Source organism: Mobula birostris, chromosome 22 (assembly GCF_030028105.1).
Source record: "Mobula birostris isolate sMobBir1 chromosome 22, sMobBir1.hap1, whole genome shotgun sequence".
NCBI classification, from domain to species: domain Eukaryota; kingdom Metazoa; phylum Chordata; class Chondrichthyes; order Myliobatiformes; family Myliobatidae; genus Mobula; species Mobula birostris.
Genome location: NC_092391.1, coordinates 24974852 through 24995355, shown reverse-complemented (window position 1 = coordinate 24995355; position 20504 = coordinate 24974852). Strand labels below are relative to the sequence as shown.

The following is a 20504-nucleotide window of genomic DNA, read 5'->3' as shown; positions in this document are numbered from 1 at the left end:
AATAACCTCAATACTTTAAAATAATACAAATTAAAGAATAACTACTTCATATACATCCCTTAAAAACAGAGATTATACAAATCTGATTTTAAAAATAGCATTTGTCACTAAATATTTAAAAGGATTTTCAACATTTCAATATAAAGACCCATGTGAAAGTGTGAGACTTGTACTTATAATCATTGGTCTATGTTTTTTTCTAGATTCCCAAGAAATAATTAGAACACTTCTAAGATAAATACAGAAATATAAAAAAAGTATACAGATTATTTTGTAAACTGGTTCATTACTGCCACATGTACGAGGTATGGTGAAAAATTTGTTTTGCATACCATTCATATAGATCAATTCATTACAATAGTGCATTGAGGTAATACAAGTTCAATCAAAAGAATGCAGAATAGTGTTATGGTAACAGAAAGTGTAGTGCAGATAAACAATAAGATGCACAATATTTATGCTAGAGGTCTTCATTACAAATCCTGATGCTGGGGCATTGATCTGTTAGCTTTGACTGATTTGAGTAACCTGCCTGCCATTTACAACAGGTGGTAACTGAAGTAGAATAAGAGAGAAAGAATGAATTGCTACATCTTTTCTCCTACCATGACAGGAAGTTTAATATATGAACCAAACTTCAATTCTTATCATTAAAAATAACAACTAACCTTATCATTGATCCAGTCCATGACATCATCACATTCTCGCTGATACTGCACAAGCTTCTGCGTCTGGAGAAGTCGAACCCCCTTCTCCCTCATTTTCTCCAGCAGGCGTGCCCACAGCTGATGAAGCTCCTCTAGTCGGGTCTTGAAAGAAAAATAAAATGTAAAAGGCAAATCAACTTTATTTTAATAGCAGAATAAAACAGTAATTGTTAGGATTTTGACAGTGATAATAGCACAATTCTACACATGAAGCAAGCAGACAATCTAATGTTTTGCACAATACTGTATCTGCCTCACTGTTAATAAGTAATGAGAAGTTACCTTAAAAAGCTACACACTGATTCAGCTAGATTAAGAAAACTTTCTTTCAAAGGAGGCACGTGACTGAAACAAAATTCGGAAGTAAACTCTGATTGCTGTCTGTTGATAATATGTCAAAGGCTTTCCACAACAACGCGACAGAATTCAAACTACAATTTTGTAGTTAAATTCTTTCATGAGTCACACATGCATTCAAAAAAAAATTATCAAACAAGCAGCTTTTACAGCAATTTTATCATGTATTATTACAATTTTGGGAAAATAAATGGTAGAAAACCATTTAACTAATGATTCTATCTAACTAATGCCAAAATACTCAGACTAGAAGACCAACTATGTGATTCTAAGGCATTGAGCTCTTACCAGTAAGAAATAAAGTTCATAATACAGAATGACCGAACCTGATGAATTACACTAATGACAATTTCTTCTCAAATAAGAGAAAATCGCTGCCTATTTATAAAATTAATTCTTTTTGACCACACTGCTTTAAATGAAAAATCAGCCGTCAAAACTAACTTTTAAAGTGAAGCACTGCACCTAGCCATGTTGATGGGTAAAATCCAGCCAAAAAAAAAGACTGTAGTGAGGGATCCCATGTATCGGACAGACAGGTGTTCACTGCCTCTGTTCAAAAAGGTTTGCACTTGTAAAGATTTGTTCAATTGGCACACGTAAGATGACAGTACATTATTTAAAGCCCCTCCCAGTATTATGTTTTCCCACCAGGAGTACATGAAAATATGCTCAAGTGAAGGAAAAACAGTTGTTTCCACTTAGCAGCCATTTTCAGATTAAAGTGGATCCCAAATAGAGACTGAATAATCTTTCTCTGTAAAGTTGAGGTAAACCATTTCAAACCAATGCTAACAGTTTGAGAGGAAACTGATACATGGGCTGTCACCAAAAAAAATCTCAAAGCACTTCAAATGCAAGACAATTTCCTTATGCATGCTGTTTCCAAACAACTATCACTACCATAAATAACACTATTTTAAATAATATGAGTAACATCTTACTAATACAGATGGGTTTATCCAAAGTAGTGCTTGGCTCTTTCACTTCCTGTCAGAAAATATCCCATTACCTGCTTTCCCACCATCAAGGTTGCAGGAGAGGCACTTAGCTAATTACATTCATTGAAGGAAACAGTAAAAGAACTGTGCAGTATCCACTAACTTCAATTAAGAGTGAGCATGAGGAGCAGCATGAGGCAACTCAACACTATTATGAATTGTTCCAACCATCTACAAGAAACATTGATGCTCAATTGAGAAGTGTAATTTATTTATTTATTTTAAAGTCCAAGAAAGTCAAAACATAATTACACTTGGATTACAAGTAAGGAAAGTCAAAACAGAAACACTGCACTACACAGCAAGGGGCACCTACTTCAATGTGAGTACCAATCTGTATTGTGGTTACAACAGGTCGTTGTGTAGTCCGGTAGGGCGTGAAGGACTAAAGATCAACAATGGCAGTTATACTTCTGATTAACAGGACAATGAAATGTCAAACCACACAAGTGGAAAGTTACTTACTCGAATGGTTTCAGTCGCAAAGTGCTCGTTCGCAATCATTTTATTACCGAATTCCTCAAGCTTGATGATGGCACCAGCATTAGCCTGCACTTCAGCCTCAAACGCCTGATGCTTCTGCAGTTTACCCTGCAACATTAAAACAAAACATTGCAATTTTCCTTTCTTCTTTTCTGATGACACCAACTCTTGGTTGGCAACAATTCTATGGCACAAGCAGCATTTTTGCCTGTAAGATCAAGCTTCATTTTTGGAAGAGTAAATAAAAAGATCACTATGATGGATGAGCACACTATGAGGGATATTGTAGCCAATTTTAGTGCTACACTAAGTAGATACTCAAACACATGCACTTACTAGAATAGCACATCTGAAATAACTCCCAATAGAATGTTCAATTAACTAAAGGAATGCAAATGAAAAAGGCATATGTTTGAGTATACAATGTCTCTAATATTCGTTGCAATGCATGCGTGCTCTATTGACAATGATGTGGATTAAAATTCCCCCCAAGGTGGATTAAATGGAGAGAAAAACTATGTAACCAGGAATTTCCAGAAGCTCTACATCCTGCAACTTTTATATTCTTTTGCATTTCCTCTCTAACTGCTCTCATTTATGAATCAACTGTGTCTTTACCTACAGCTTATTCTCATGGCAATCTTTGCTTCATCCCTTCTGATGTCATATCCAGCATTCACCCCCATCCTCTCTGCAACATTCTGATGAAGGGTCTCTGCCTGAAACATCGACAGTTTATTCCTCTCCATCTACGTCACCTGACCTGCTAAGCTAGACACTAGAATGCTACAGTACCGTACAGGCCCTTTGGCCCTCGATGTTGTGCCGACCCATATTTTCCTTTGAAAAGACATACTAAACCCACATTACTCTGTAACCCTCTTATTTTTCTTTCATCCATGTGCCTGTCCAAGAGCTCCTCCAGCATTTTGTGTTACTCTTAAAATTGATTGTTTTCTCCCCTCCTTCCTAGTTGTAACAGAGTCTTCTGCCTGAAATGTTAACCCTTTTAATCTTTCCATAGATGCTGTCTAACAGGAGGACACACAGGTCCTTCAGCCCCCAATGTCTGTGCAGAGTATGACACCATATTAAATAATCCCTTCTGTGATGTGTTGAGTATTTATTTTAGATTTCTCTAATTTACAGGTTTTGAATATTCATCCTAACAGATCACAGTAATTCCTAAAATGGCAATCTGATAAATATCAGAAGAACATAAATAATGTAAGACAATTCCGAAAATTAAAAACAGCATAAATCAAAGAATCAAAGCTAAATTGTCTAGTAATCTCATTCTAGAATAGCTGAAATTGACATAGCAAAGGTTAATTGAAACAGGAATGAAAACAAAACAGACGAAAAAAAATTAATACCTTCACAAAGCTAAAAGAAACAAATGGTCAAAGATGCACCTGCAGATTGCTGGGATCCTTGTAGCTTTCATCTGATGCAATTTGCAGCTTCTCCTGAATCCACTTCTCCAATTCATCTGCATCACGGCGGAAACACTGAAAACTGTAAGAATCTTCTAATTTCTGTCTTCTCAAAAGAGAAAGTTCCTTGAACCGCCGGTACCTAGCACACAAATAATAGAATTGCTAGATTTGGTTCCCCATGGTTTTTTCCTCACTCAGATAAAGCTAAATGCCATACTTTTCAAGACATCCAAACAAAATGAACAAAATTAAAGCCAGTAAAACAGGCACACCAAGCACTGCTTTTAGAAATGAATATCCTATTGATTAAAGCACTTAGAAGCATCTAACCTGATAAGTTTCAAGTGGCAGTTGCAGTGCAAAGCCACTTTGTGGAGCCTATACATACGCAAAAATGCAGATTTTAAAAACAGTCCAGCCATTAAAGTTCACATCTGGCCTTCTAACTACATTGCACACTCTGGAACCTATTTCAAGACTGCAGGGAGGTTTATCAATGAAATTACATGTCAAATTATTCAATTCTGACATCATGATTTTATGAAAAATTTAAACTTTCTCTGGGAATTTAATTTCACATGGTTTACACAACAGTATCTCTCATGCAAAAGTCAGTACGCCAAAACTTCCCATACATGTCACCATGATCTCCAGCCTAACCCAATTTAAACTTAATAAAAGCATAGGAATAATTCATTAGCAGACAGGTTGCAAGTCACTGCAGATAATTCTGGCAGGTCAAGTTTGGCCAGATCTCTCACAAGACGCTACAATGCTATTTTAGTTTGGACCTTAAAATTAGTGCAGATGATAAGTGTCTGCATTGGACCACCTATACACTACCACCTACACTTACATACAAGCTGCCACTACTACAATTTTTCAATGGTAATACAAATGACCACTTTTCCAATATAATTAAGTCTCATACCTGTCTAGCACCTGCTGACGTCTTTCTTGGATGTCATCTGCTGAATCTAGAATTTTCACTCCAGTGGAATCCATTTTCTGTTAAAACAAATTGGTTACAAATTGATTTTTTTTTATTATTAATTTTTTTATTGCAACACCAACAAATTACATTCAATACAACCAGTTGCCAATTACATTTTGACTGTTAAACCCAGCGAACCCCCAACCTCATCACCATCCCCCCTCCACCCCTCTCCCCTCCACCAATCAACTGAATAGTAGTACATACACAGACAAAGCATTCCTATTTTAACAAAAGATCTTTTAAGTTAGATATCAAATTTGTGCACATTATGATTGTGTTTGGTCGTGCATCATTTACTCTTGCTGATGAAAATTCCAGGTAAGAAATGTCCAAAAAGCTCCGGAGCCAGTCAGTAATTGAAATACCGTGGGGAGGTTTCCAACTCTGGACTACAATCTTCTTAGCTGCAGTCAGGCCTCCCAGCCAGATTTTGCATGTTTTTTCCGTAAGGGAAAGGTGAGAGTCATCATTTAGAAGATGTATAGCAGGGTCCGTTGGTAATTGTACCCCTATTAGTTCTGTAAGAGTACTGATAACCTTCCCCCACAAAAAATTGATTTTTAAAATGAATTAATTTCCAAATATGACAATAAAATGAACAAACTTCAATGTACATTTTAACTATATTTAATTCTTTTCCTGCAGTTGAAGTATTTCTCTCACCTACCCCACTTGCCAATAACATTAACTGAGCACGTGGAACCACAGAACAAATCTTCAAATTACAATAAATTGCGCAATATGGAATTATCAAGAGTAGCTTTAAGTCATGACATTGCTATTAATCACATATGTAATAGTCTTTGTAAAGAACCACTGTTGGATTTTGACCTTTATTGTGTCAATTTTCTAATAGTGCCAACTAGTGTTCATGATTGATTGGACAAATGAGGAATTCAGCACATTAAAACCCAGAACCTGAACATTCAAGACCTTACCCAACTAAAAGTCACGAAGTATACTCAAGACTGAAACAGTTAGTAGCACTTCAAAAGTTCTCCTTTAGCAAGAGAGCCACTGATGGGTGGGGACATGACTCAACCTACAGAACCATATCCTCCACAATCTCAGCACCACAATCATGTAGCAAGAGAATAAAAAAAACACCCACCAACTGAAAGTTATCAAGGCTTCTAGGCAAACAAAATCACAGCGGAATATCTCAACATGGTAAAACAGTAATTGTAGAGTAATGCAGCACAGAAGCACGCCTTTCAATCCATGTCTATCCCAGCGATCCAGTACCCATCTACACTGATCCCATTTATCAGAATTTGGTTCCTTATGCTTCTACATTTTTCAAAGTCTTAGAATATTTAATTTTGGAAACAAGTACATGCCATCCTCTACATTGGTGAATCTGGTGCTCCCAATATGGCCTCCGCTACATTGGTGAGACCTGTCATAAATTGGCAGACAGCTTCGTCGAGCACCTCTGTTCCATCTGCCAAAAGCAGAACTTCCCAGTGGCGGAACATTTTAATTCCAATTCTCATTCCTGCTCTGACATGTCAGTCCACAGTCTCGTCTCGTACCACAATCAGGCCACCCTCAGGATGGAGGAGCAACATCTTGGTAGCCTCCAATTTGATAGCATGAATATCAATTTCTCCTTCCGGTAAAATAAAAAAAAATTCTCTACCCCCTCCTTCTATTTCTCACTCTGACCTCTTACCTCTTCTCGCCTCACTTCCCCCAGTACTCCTCTTCCTTCCCTTTCTCCTATGGCCCACTCTCCTCTCCCATCAGATTCCTTTCTCTCCAATACTTTACCTTTCCCACCCAACTGGCTTCACATATCACCTTCTTGCTACCTTCCTTCCCCTCCATCATCTTTTTGTTCTAGTGTCTTCCTCCATTCTTTCCAGTCCCGAAGAAGGGTGTTGGCCCAGAACTTTGACTGTTTGTTCATTTCCATGGATGCTGCCTGACCTGCTGAGTTCCTCTAGCATTTTATGTACGTTATATGTCTTCATTTCCTTCTTGTGCGTTAAGCTTTGCTTTATCTGCCCCACTGATGGTGATAAAGTTTAAGGGAAAGGGGGATTCTCAGATCCCTGTAAACAATTAATTAAGCACTGACTATGTCTGTGACTGCAATGTGTTTGAATAATGTCTCACAGCTGCCTTCTTTGGAGCAAGATGATTAAAGTTCGCTCTGATCTACATAGATGTCTCTGGGCTTTTCACACATTTGACTTTGACAAAAAGCAGTAACTGATGGAAATTAGACAAGAACATTCCTTTCTTAATTAAAGCATAAATTTGACGGATGTTCTTATCTTTGTAATTAAGTTGTGGCTCCAGCAAACCAGGTAGGACATTACTTTCTTTAATTAAGGTGGCTGGAATGTCTAACAAATTGATTATACTTTTGTATCAATAGTCCATTGACTTGACCGGAATAGTTGTCAAACTGATTGTTCTCTGTATCAATAGTCATTGACTTGACCGGAATGATTATCAAACTGATTGTTCTTTTGTATCGGTGGCCTTATAACTTCTGACAATTCTAACATCAGGCAGTGAACTTGTAGAACCGCCGGGGAGATGAGAAAGGTTCTTTCCCTGATGTTGGGTCCAAGTTCACTCGCCAGCTGAGCTCAAAGAAATAAACGGGTGGAAAGATAAGTAACCATCTTTTTGTGCTGTAGTTATTTAATCTACGTTCACAATGGTGCAGCTGGTAAGTAGCCCACCTCGAAGCACTAGGGACCCAAGTTCAATGCTGACCTCCCATGCCATTTATGTGGAGTTTACATATTCACTTGTGACTGTGTGGATTTCCCCCAGGTACTCCAGTTTGCTCCCACATCCCAAAGACTTGCAGGGTGATAGGTTAATTGATTTCCCATAAATTGCCCTTAGCATACAAGCTACTGGTAGATCTGCAGGTGGTATAAAATGAATAAGAATAAAATGGGTCAAGTGGCAAAATGGATGTAAACAGGTGCTTTATGGTCAACATGGATTGGAAGAGTAAATGACCTGTTGCCATGCTGTGTATCCATCAGGCTATTTGTCCAATACTCAAACTAGATCGCAAAAATATTTTTCAGGTAAACATAATGCAGGCCAAAGGGGCTCTGGGTCACACATATACTCTTCCAGAACCAGTAACTTCCTATCTGACCTTGACAAATGAACGAAACCAAATCAGACTGTTTGCAGTCTTTGAATGACACATACATTGCTTACTCCCACCTTCGCATCCAGCTCAGTAAATGTTGTATATTTAAGAAGTATCAAATCCATTTAATAACTGAAACAACATAACTCACAATTCAATGGTGTTAGTTTAGTTTACTTTCCTTTTCCGTTGTCAGAGACCCTTCTGGGCACTTATCTCATCAAAAGTGTCCATTTTGAGCAAATTATTTATTTATTGTGATACAGCATGGAACAGGCCTTTCTGGCCCTTCGAGTCATGGCGCCCAGCAATCCCCTAATTTAATCCTAGCCTAATCACAGAACTTTTTAAAATGACCAATTAACCTACCAACCAGTATGCCTTTGGACTATGGGAGGAAACCCACGAGTTCACAGGGAGAATGTGCAAACTCTATTCAGGCAGTGGTGGGAAATGAATCTGGGTCGCCTGTACTGTAAAGCATTGTGCTAACCACTAAGCTACTGTACATGGAATTTGACATCAGCAAGACAGGAGGACAATGAAAGAGAATGTTCAGGAAAAATGTCCAACAAGTTCAAATGTGCCAGTATTCACAAGGCTATATAAATTACTTAGGAAGGGGCTAACCAGATTTCAAGATAGCAACCAGAACAACATTAACCAAGCAAATTTTTAAAAAAGCCATTTCAATGCACTCTAGTAACTAAGCAAGTTCTAAACTGTTCTCAGTCAACCTTCCTAAAGCTGAAATACAGAGTTTCAAATGTTCATACCCAGTTTCTTGGTTTCTCTCTGCTCATAAATTGTACATTCTCCTGAATGAATATGTAAAATTCACCTGCCATAACCCCAGAACCCCAATGGCTCAGGATATGGCTTCACATGAAGCTTCCTGTACTCCCTCGAATTTCACCATGGCCCAATTTCCCATGCACCCTTTAAACTTATCCGTTTCACTAGAAATTTTATTATACTATGTGATATCTAAAAAAGCAAATTAAGAGTGTATTGGATATTTATAGAAATAGTATACAATGTTCCAGAAAATAAGGCAGTCCAGCATCGAAATCCAAAATATGCCAGATTATTGGAGTTATAGTACACTTAGACATTAGGAAAATACTTGAAATTACAAATACTGGTTTTCAGTGTTGGACTTACACTGCATACATTCCAACAAAATAAGTGCAATAAATTTATAGCTTAAGTTTGAAACACAAAGATGCTGCGGGTCCCAATTTCTGGTTAGTGATGTCAAATACTCATGTCATTATGTCTGGATTAGTTACGAGATTTCAGTTTCAAAACTGAACTTGCATTATCACATTACAGGAAGTAATCGGACTTTCTCAGGTTGGGTGTGCCACAGAGTTAATGTTTGGGCTTATCAGGAGATTGAACTTGGATGAGTGTTTAAAAGAGGTAGGTCTCTGGGCTTACTTTCTAGTGAGTTTCATTTATTAGAAACCTAAAGGTGTGATAGATAATCACAGTCCTGATCCAAGGGGCCTTGTCCTTTTACCAAGCTCAGCATTCTAAGCACAGCAGCTGACACTTCTAAAGATCGAAGTGTTATTTTTGAATAAGTTAAACTTCCAATCAATATTTTATATAGCTGCTTGCCATAAATGGCCAGTTTTCAGTTCTTAATGTAAATAGAAAGGAAAAACTAGTTTGACATTAAAAGGACAGCTTTCAAACAAGCATTTCCTATAGAGCCAAAGACTTGCTGGCCCTACAGTATCTCGGCTAAATGCTCAAAAGGTGCACTGTAAGACAATGGGCTTGTTTCAAAACAGCTGGCTACGTTATTTAGTTCAAAGAAACTTGAAAACCAGATTGATGTTGTCACTTAGCATATCAATAACTGATCTATTAATAAGTTGGAAGATATGTGCACTCGTGGTTCAGCTTAACACCATTAATTGTGGGTACCTGGGATCTCTGTCTCCAGAAGCTTTTAGACCACTTGGGTTAAAAGGCATCTGGAAAAATATCAGGTGCATGAGTCACCCAAGTGGCAGAGAAATGGTACAAATGTAATACAGCAGTTCAGGCTTTTTAGGAATGATCCAGGAACATCAAGAAGAATGACAGAAACAGCGGGTGAATTAGAATCCATTCCTCTACCTTCAATTTTTGTGACGAACAACCAGTTCATCTGCAGCGTGGGGATATGTCTTTTTAGATTACAGGAATTGTACCTGTGTGTTGGAAATCCTTTGTGTTTTAGATATGGTTTGTAACTTGGAAATCTTTTACAAAATGGAAATCCTGTGAATTTTAAATGTCTTTTAAAAATGTTGTTTGGATTTAAATGTGTATCACTGAAAATAAATGAACTAGGTTGAAACTACCTTGTTAGCTGGAACTACCTCTTCCTTGGTAGGAAGGTGGGATCTTCCACTGAAACAGTGGGTATTAGTAGCTAAATTCACAGTGAAGGATAAACAGGGAAGTGAACTAGTCTTGGAAGAGTAGGAAGTTACAGTCTAACCTTGCTTTAGTGAAGGTACATGTGGCTATCTATAATCAGATAGGACTTAAGGTCTTTCTTTGAGTTTAGAACTTTGCAGTCAGCAAACCAAATACCATCACAAAAGAGACACGTTTACAAATTGATAATTAATAATTGGCTTATAAGCTGATTGACAGCAGCCAATAAAAAAATTAGGGTCAAGTAGAGCAGACATTGTAAAAGTGGTCAGTGTTATAGAGTGAAAAGTTTATTCTCAGAAGGTTTTGGTGTGAATAAGTGGAGTTAGTGGCCCAGATGTGGGGAGTGAGAGCAACTCTTTCAAAATAATAGGGCTTCAATATGAAGGCAGAGGCACTGTTTTATATAATGCTGTTGATCCTTAGTCTTTGATTCAATGTGGGAAGAATGGCAGGGCAATGGCCCTCCTGAGAGATATGAGAATTAGGGAACCTTACGGTCTCCCTTTGGGAAGTGCACCCAGATGCAGCTCCTGACAGACTGGGTCAAGGAACCTGGAACTGGATTATTCAAGATTATCTAAAAAGTTGAGGGCTTCATAATCAGCAGGAAAGGGTAAAATCAGGCAGAGCAACAGCGATAGGAGCAAGAGTTAGGGGACAGACATGAGATTCTGTGGCCATAGAAGGATGCCAAGATGATGTGTCAACTCCTGGGTGCTAGGGTGAGGGACATCTCTGAGCAGCTGCAGAAAATTCTTGAGAGGGAGCACAACTGACCAAAGGGCATTGTACCCATTGGTACCAACAACATATACAGAATGAGTATAAGGTAAGAAACTAAAATGCAGGACTTTGACAGTAGTGATCACCAGATTGCACCTGGTGCCATGTGCTAGTGAGTCCTGGAATAGAATACAGGCCAGATGAATGTGTGGCTGAAGAGTTGATGCAGGTAGCAGGGATTTAGGTTCTTGAATCGTCAGAATCTCTTCTGAAGCAGAGGCAACCTGTACAAGGATGGGTTACACTTGAACTAGAGGGGAACTGATATCCTGGCAAGAAAATTTGTTTTTACCACCAAGTGGGTTTAAACTAGATTGGTGGGGGTGGGTGGGAGTCAAACAAAGTCAGTAGGAAGATGGGTTTATGCCACAACCAAAGTGTATAAGCATAGCAGTCAGAATAGCCAGGTTTACATAAAAATACAGATAGGACCACTGCTTGAAGTTGCATCTATTTCAATGCACATTGCCTAACAGATAAAGTGGATTAAATAAGGTGTAGATTGTCTTTAAGCACCAGGATATTGTAGTGATAGCGGCAACATTGTAGCTTACTAGGATACTGATTATTTAGGTCTGATAGAGGAACAGGTAGGAGTGGAGGAGATGTTGCCTTTTATACTAAGGAAGGACATAACAGTGCTTAGAGAGATGATTCCTGAGGGATCATCTAACGAGGACACTTGGGTAAAAATTAGAAATAAGGGATAGTCACCTTGGGAGGAATATTATAGACCCCCCACCCCCCAACAGTCAGCAGGAACTTGAACATAATTGTAAGAAGGGTAGGGTAAAGTTTGTGGGAGATATCAATTTTTTTGTGATCATCTGGGCCATCCAGGGTGCAAACGGCTTGCATGGGGTGGAATTTTGTACAATGCTTTCAAGGCATTTTCTTCACACAATATATGGAAGTATTACTTGGGAAAGAGCAAATCTGGTTCTCCTCTGGGGGAATGACATGGGTGAAGTAACTGAAGCGTCAGCTGGGGAGCAGTCTGGGTCCAGTGACCACAACTATTTTTAGTTTTAAAATAGTTATGAAAGTAATAGACCCACAGGTTAAAGTCTTGAATTGTATCAGGGCCAACTTTGAAAGCATAAATTGACTATTTAAATGGCAAGTCAGAGACTTTTAAAAGGGTCCTATCAAGAATCCAGGCAAAACCTTCCTGTTGAGGTGAATGCTGAACATGGGCAACTGAGACTAGCATGAAGGATGCTGTGATGAGCATGGACCAACTGGGCCGAAGGGCCTGTTTCCAGGCTGTATTACTCTGACTCAAATTCATCTGTTTACAATTTACATCAGCAATTTGGCCCAAGGTCCAAATGCTACAGTGGCATGCAAAAGTTTGAGCACCCCAGTCAAAATTTCTGTTAGTATGAATAGCTAAGCGAGTAAAAGATGACCTGATTTCCAAAAGGCATAAAGTTAAAGATGACGCATTTCTTCAATATTTTAAGAAAGATTACTTTTTCATTTCTATCTTTTACATTTCAAAATAACAAAAAAGGAAAAGGGCCCGAAGCAAATGGTCAGTACTTAGTAACACCCCCTTTGGCAAGTACCACAGCTTGTACAAGCTTTCTGTAGCCAGCTAAGAGTCTTTCAATTCTTGTTAGGGGCATTTTCACCCATTCTTCCTTGCAAAAGGCTTCTAGTTCTGTGAGATTCTTGGGCTCTCTTGCATGCACTGCTCTTTTGAGGTCTATCCACAGAATTTCGATGACTTTTAGGTTGGGGGACTGTGAGGGCCATGGCAAAACCTTCAGCTTGCGCCTCTTGAGGTAGTCCATTGTGGATTTTGAGGTGTGTTTAGGATCATTATTCTGTTGTAGAAGGCATCCTCAGACATCCCACCCTGCAAAAACTCATTTCAGGGAGGTCTCAACCGGAAGTCCCAACCTCAGCAGTCTGTGTCAATGAATTTGTTAATTTTGCAAGACATCAGATTCACAAGTGTTTTGTGAGACAGCTGACTTCTGAATTCTGTCTCACTGTGACATGTTCACAATAGCAGGCATAGTTTTTTTGCTATTTCTGAATCAGGAAACATTTTCCTGAATAACTTGCCTGTGTGCTTACACACCTGGAATGGCAGGTTATGCTCAACGATGAAAGATGTAAAGTATACCTCAGCTCTAGAAACCTTCTCTGTCAGGCTTTGGTTTTCTGCTGAAAAGAACTGTGAAATACTTGAGCAGCCTTCCCTGAACTTAGCCTCCCAAATATGTTGTGGTCCCTAAAAGAAATAAAAGCATAAGGTGTATCCTTATTACAGGTGTGTGTCGCTTAACGTCCATTTGGACAATGTCTGATTGCATATACGTGCAGTCACACACACACTGCCTGCAATAGTCGGGATCAGAACTTACTTTTTTTTACATCGAAATGGGGGATTTTAAATGAGTGATTTAGAAGTTCTGTATCTTCAAGTTCAAGTTTATTGTCATCTGGCTGATTGTCTACAAACGAAACAACCTCTGTCCGGACCACGATGTAGCCACAATACATATACCATGCACACCACATAAAACAATATACTACAATATTATTTAATAAAGTGTAATTCAAAATGCATATAAAGTGCGCAGCACAGGTAAACAGTTTGCTGTCCTAATGACAAGACCTTGGTGGGGACCGGGTATTTATTAAAATCGGTTTTTCTTCTGAAAATGGCTGCACTTAAACCCAGCCCATCGTGGGCTTCAATGTACCTGTAAGTGGAAGTGTTTCAGGGGAAAAAACCCTGAAGAATTTGCTTGCTGCAAGCGCGTTTTTAAAGATGTCTTAGCGGACAATTTTGGAATTTCGCTTCAATTTAAACCCCACTCTAATCCCCTTTAAGACGCCAACGCACCCCGCCCATATAGGACAGCCTTGCATAGTCAGGTTGTCACCGCCAGCCTTGGAAATGTCTTCGCCAGGCTTTTGTACTTCATCACCAACAGTTGTCCAGATGATTCCAGCGTCATTACAGACAGCATTAACTGAACTGATAGGTCTACTTAGCACAAAAAGAGATCAAAAAGGATTCATTCATTTTCTTTCTTTTTTTTTCCCCTCTCCCTCTCTATATAAAAAAAATCGATCTCCGGGACATTGTATGTAATTTGCGGGCATCAGGGAGCCGCTATTGATATGCGGGAGACTCCCCGAACTCCCGGGAGAGGTGGGATGTCCGCATCCTCTTTTCATCTTCAGCTTTTTTTACAGACAGTGTGATGTTTGCTTCCAGAATTTGCTGGTATTTAACTTAATTCATTCTTCCTTCTACCAGTGAAATGTTCCCTGTGCCACTGACTGCAACACAAGCCCAAAGCATGATCGATCCAACCCCCATGCTTAACAGTTGGAGAGGGGCTCTTTTCATGAAATTCTGCACCCTTTTTTCTCCAAACATACCTTTGCTCATTGCAGCCAAAAAGTTCTATTTCAATTTCATCAGTCCACAGGCCTTGTTTCCAAAATGCATCAGGCTTGTTTAGATGTTCCTTTGCGAATTTCTGACGCTGAATTTTGTGGTGAGGGTGCAGGAAAGGTTTTCTTCTGATGACTCTTTCATGAAGGTCACATTTGTGCGGGTGTCGCTGCACAGTAGAACAGTGCACCACCACTCCAGAGTCTGCTAAATCTTCCTGAAGGTCTCTTGCAGTCACACAGGGGTTTTGATTTACCTTTCTAGCAAACCTACGAGCAGTTCTCTCAGAAAGTTTTCTTAGTCTTCCAGACCTCAACTTGACCTCCACTATTCCTGTTAACTGCCATTTCTTAATTACACTACTAACTGAGGAAATGGCTACCTGAAAACGCTTTGCTATCTTCTTATAGCTTTCTCCTGCTTTGTGGGCATCATTTATTTTAATTTTCAGAGCAGCTGCTTAGAGGAGCCCATGGCTGCTGATTGTTGGGACAAGGTTTGAGAAGTCAGGGTTTTTTAAAGCTTTGAAATTTGCATCACCTAGCCTTTCCTAACAATGACTGTGAACAAGCCATAGCCCTAACAAGCTAATTAAGGTCTGAGACCTTGGTAAAAGTTATCCAAGAGCTCAAATCTCTTGGGGTGCCCAAACTTCTGCATGGTGCTCCTTTCCTTTTTTTCACTCTGTAGTTGTACAAAACAAAAATGATACACTAATCTTGCTTAAAATGTTGAAAAGAATGTTTCATCTTTAACTTCATGACTTTTGGAGATCAGTTCATCTTCTACTCACTTAACTATTCACAGTAACAGAAATTTTGACCAGAGGTGCCCAAATTTTTGCATGCCACTATATATTGTCAGGTTTGCAGATGGTACAAAACTAGGCAGGATGAAAAGAGTATTCAAGGTATATAGATAAGCTGAGCTGGCAAGAATATGACAGACTGAATATTACATAGTAAAACTCTTAAATTATCCACTTTTGTCCAAAACCGATGCATATTTTAAATCTTAGGTGTCCAAAGGGACATGAGTGAACATGCAGGTTCAGCACACAATTGGGAAGGCAGGTGATATGTTGGCTTTCAAGCACAAAGTTAAGATGGCTTATTTCAATTATAGAGAGCCTCTGAGACTGCACCCTGAGTATTATGTACAGGATTGTTCTTCTTATCCAAGGAAGAGTATACTAGCCACAAGAATGCAATGAAAACACACGAGACTAGTCCTGGATTGCACTTCAATTTCAAGACTGCTTAACGTCATTTCATGTACACAAGTGTAAAGGAGATGAAATAAATATTAATCTGGATCCGATACAACACAAAAATACATAAAGAACTCATTAAATATAAATACATACGATAGCTTATATACAGACTGATCGTACTGCATGTCCATAAAGTAACTCAAGACATAGGAGTGTTTGTTCATAAGGTGACTGACAGAAAATGATAAAGTAGTGATGGTTGGGGGTGTGGAGGGATGGGTTAGTGGGTGGAGGTATAGATCAGCCTTACTGCTTGGGGAAAGTAACTGTTTTTCAGTCTGGTGGTCCAACTGTGGATGCTGTGTAGCCTCCTCCCTGATGGGGGTGGAACAAACAGTCCATGAGCAGGGTGTGTGGGATTCTTCACTGTTACTGGCCCTTCTCTGGCATTTTTCTGTATATGTGTTCTTGATGGCAGGCAAGGCTGGTGCCAGTGATGCGTTGGACAGTTTTGACTACCAGTTGTAGAGCCTTCTTGTCCGCCACAGTGCAGTTTCCATACCATGCAGTGATGCAGATTGTTAGGATGCTCTCCACTACCAATCTGTAGAATGACTTGAGTAAAGATGTGTTTAGTCCAGCTCTCTTCAGCCTCCTCAGAAAGGAGAGGCATTGGTGAGCTTTCCTGATTATGCAGAATGTGTTCTCGGTCCATGAGAGATTGTGTGAGATGTGCACTCTCAGGAGTTTGAAACTGTTTGCAGTTTCCATTGCTGTGCCCCTTATGTAAAGAGGGGTGTGAGTGGTGCAAGTTCTCCTGAAATCAATAGCTATCTCCTTTGCCTTGTTGACAGTGAGGAAGAAGTTATTTGCCTCATTAAGAAGTCCAACAGTCGTGTAGTTAGACCAAGGAATAGAAATTTGTTCACCAATACCAGTGGGACAATCCTGCTGAATGCCTAAGTGAAATCCAGAAACAACATTCTGACATGTGTCCTTATTTTCTAGGGGTGTCAGTGCCAGGTGCATGGCAGATGCTAAGGCATCTGTCATAGAGCAGTTCTTTTGATAAGCATATTGGTGAGTATCCAATGTGGCAGGAATGGATTTTTTGATTTACGCCACGACCAGCCGTTCAAAGCACTTCCCGATGATCAGCGTTGGTGCCACCAGACAATAGCCGTTTAGTTCTAAATGAAGAGTTATTTGGTACAGGGATGATAGCTGTTTGAAACATGTGGGATAGAAGCCTGAGTGAATGAGGAGTTGAAAATGCCCATGAAGACATCAGTGAGCTGGTTTGTGCAGTTCCCGAGTACTCAGCTTGGAATGTTGTCTGGCCCAGCGACCTTCTTGGGGTGGGGGGGGGGGTTGATTCTCTGTAGAATGTCTCATGTCTGCTACTGTTAGAGAGAGTGGCTGCTCACCTGACAGGAAGGTAGCCTTCATGGCCGACATTGTGATGCATGCCTTGAAGCGTGCACAGAAGTTAGAGAGTCACTAATACAGTCAACACAAACAACTTTTCCTTGCACTGTAAGTAATGTCCTCTACGCCCAGCCACATAAGCTGGGGAAGCCCACCTCTGCATTCAGCCAGGGCATCTGGTTGGGCTGTGAGGTGACCATGATAAAGTTTAAGGGAAAGGAGGATTCTCAAGATCCCTGTAAACAATGGATTCAGTACTGACTATGTCTGTGACTGCAGTGTGTTTGAATAATGTCTCACAGCTGCCTTCTTTGGAGCAAGATGATTAAAGTTTGCTCAGATCTACATAGATATCTCTGGGCTTTTCACACCTTTTGATTTTGACAAAAAGCAGTACCTGATGGAAATTAGACAGAACATTCCTTTCTTAATTAAAGCATAAATTTGACAAATGTTCTTATCTTTGTAATTAAGTTGTGGCTCCAGCAAACCAGGTAGGACATTACTTTCTTTAATTAAGATGGCTGGAGTGTCTAACAAATTGATTGTACTTTTGTATCAGTAGTCCATTAACTTGGCCGGAATAGCTAACAAACTGATTGTTCTTTTGTATCAGTGGCCTTATTACTTCTGAAAATTCTGACATCGGGCAGTGAACTTCTAGAACTGCCGGGGAGATGAGAAAGGGTCTCTCTCTGATGTCGGGTCCAAGTTCACCTGCCAGCTGAGCTCGAAGAAATAAACGGGTGAAAAGATAAGTAACGATCTTTTTGTGCTGTTGTTATTTGATCCAGCAAAGTTGCATTTAGGTTAACTTGATTTAAGTCACCAGCAGTTATGGAGAGACTGTCCGAATGCTGGTTTTGTTGAGAGTTGATTATTCTGTACTGAGGGGAAGGGTGGCAGAGGCTTTGGGATTCTAACACTTTTACTGTCACTCATTCTTTGGGGTACTCTTCTGTTTTAATGTGAAGAGCAAGAATTTCAGGTTGTATATTGTACACATTCTCTGATATTAAATGGAACCATTTGAAAGAGCATTGCAGAAATAGACAGGCCCCCGCTCGTGTACTTAGTTTGAGTATTCGTTTGTAGCTTGCTTAGTTCTGCAGACTGTAACTTGAGAGATTTAATGACATACCTGTTAAATGGGTTACTGAATGTTTAGTATTGTAGTTCTGTATAGTTTAGATGACAACCTTTTTAGCTAGATGCCCGATTTAGTGCTTCACTGTTCATTTATAAATTAATACTTAATATGCTCACTTGCAACCCATGTCTTCTGCTTTACTCACTAGATCCTCAAATCTGTTTCCGTGTTACAGTGGAGCTTTGGTTGACTGAAATCCCCAATTAAAAACTTTGAAACACAATGCAAGAACCAGTGTTGTTGTGTACAAGACAACCAAAGAGAAAGAGCAGCTGCATCCTTTGAACAGGCCAATCAACAACCGACATGGTTGAGCAACCTTCAACCAGAAAATAAGCCAAACCCTCACATGACATCTGCGAATACAGCGCTGCTAAGCTCTTAGGCAAAATTACTTTTAATCTGCTGGCAGCAGAGTTAATAGTGATGCTCAACAGACCAGCAATTCTATGGACACCACAATCTGGCCACAGCGACATAGCCTAAGCGACTCAGTTGAGGAAATGGCAGAAGCGGATGGTGTGAGAAGAAGGAGAACTGTGGCACGAGAGCCAGGACATTAACTAGGCTGAGAGCTAACGCGGCCAGGCCGACGGTACCATCACTTTTCCTGGCCAACTTTCACTCCTTAGAAGATAAAATAGACTTACTGAGGCTGAGAATGAATGCACAAAAAGAGATGAGAACTGCTACATTCTTATTTTCACCAAAACACGGCTAAACAGTAACATGCCCAACTCGGTGTTTCAAATTAATGGGATGAATTTGTTCCACACAGACAGAATTTCCCTGTTGGGGACATCAAAAGGACACTGAATCTGTGTATACATTAACAAAAGTTGGTGCACAAACTCATCTGTAGTAAGCAGTCACTGTTCTGGGACAACTGAACATCTTACAATTAAATGTCGACCACATTACTTGCTCAGGGGAGTTTGTTGTTGTGTTCGTCACTACTGTCTACATTCTCCGGGGTATGAACACCAAACCAAGGATGCACTGGGAGAGCTTTACAGTATCGGGAGCTGGAGAAGCTGCTGCGTCTCTGCACGTCGCCATTTTAGAATCTCAATATTAAATTTGTAAAAGTTACAGAATTAATAACATTGATAATCATTGTTACAATATACTGAACTCCCATTTCCAAGCTACAAATATTATCCCGTAGCCAATACATCTGGTTTCATAAACCACTTAAAGCAAACATATGCACATAACACAGTGCCATAACAAACATTTAATTTGGAAGTAGTTTTCTAACCCCCACCCTGCAAAATAGAGACAGAACATTTTAGCTTCAACAGACTAGCACTTTTTAAATCTCATGACTACCACAAAAGAGGTAGTCCCTTTGTCTGTTCCTAATCATCCAACTGAATCCATTCATTAAATGCCAGCCAGGATTATTAGACGGTGTTAAAAATTACATTCTTACTTGATTAAAGAGGGCATAGTGGTGTCATTTTCAAAATAATTCCCACAGACTGGATACACATATACTGTAATTGATCTATTTATTTATTCTTCCATATTATTTATTGCATTGAACTGCTGCTGCAAAGTTAACAAATTTCACGACACATGCTGGTGATAATAAATCTGATTCTGATTCTAACACAACAGCCAAATCAATATTGCAAATTGAACTGTTTTATGGAAATCTATCTAACCATAAGTTTCTCTAATCTTATACGGTATTCTTGTTAGGGTTGATTTAGATTGTCTTGCCAGTTATTCCAGAATCATTATAAACCATGCGACACACACAAAATGCTGGAGGAACTCAGCAGGCCAGACAGCATCTATGGGGGAAAAAAACTACAATCAACGTTTCAGGCTGAAACCCTTCAGCAGGACCGGAGAGGGAAAAAAGCTGAGGAGTAGATTTAAAAGGTGGGGGGAGGGGAGAGAGAAACACAAAATGATAGGTGAAACTGGGAGGAGGAGGGA

At 39.5% G+C, this 20504-nt stretch overlaps 1 protein-coding gene across 7 annotated transcripts in view; it reads right to left on the bottom strand.

Moving 5' to 3' along the window:
• Nucleotides 1-20504, bottom strand: part of sptan1 (spectrin alpha, non-erythrocytic 1) — a 114125-nt gene that overhangs the window by 87195 nt on the left and 6426 nt on the right. For all 7 annotated transcript variants that reach the window (XM_072240360.1, XM_072240361.1, XM_072240358.1 and 4 more), the window contains exons 2-5: nt 4919-4995; nt 3964-4126; nt 2531-2656; nt 669-809 (exon numbers count right to left, since the gene is read on the bottom strand). In XM_072240360.1, the coding sequence (XP_072096461.1) occupies nt 669-809; nt 2531-2656; nt 3964-4126; nt 4919-4992 (504 nt within the window). In that variant the 5' untranslated portion in view covers nt 4993-4995. The remainder of the gene's footprint in view (nt 1-668; nt 810-2530; nt 2657-3963; nt 4127-4918; nt 4996-20504) is intronic.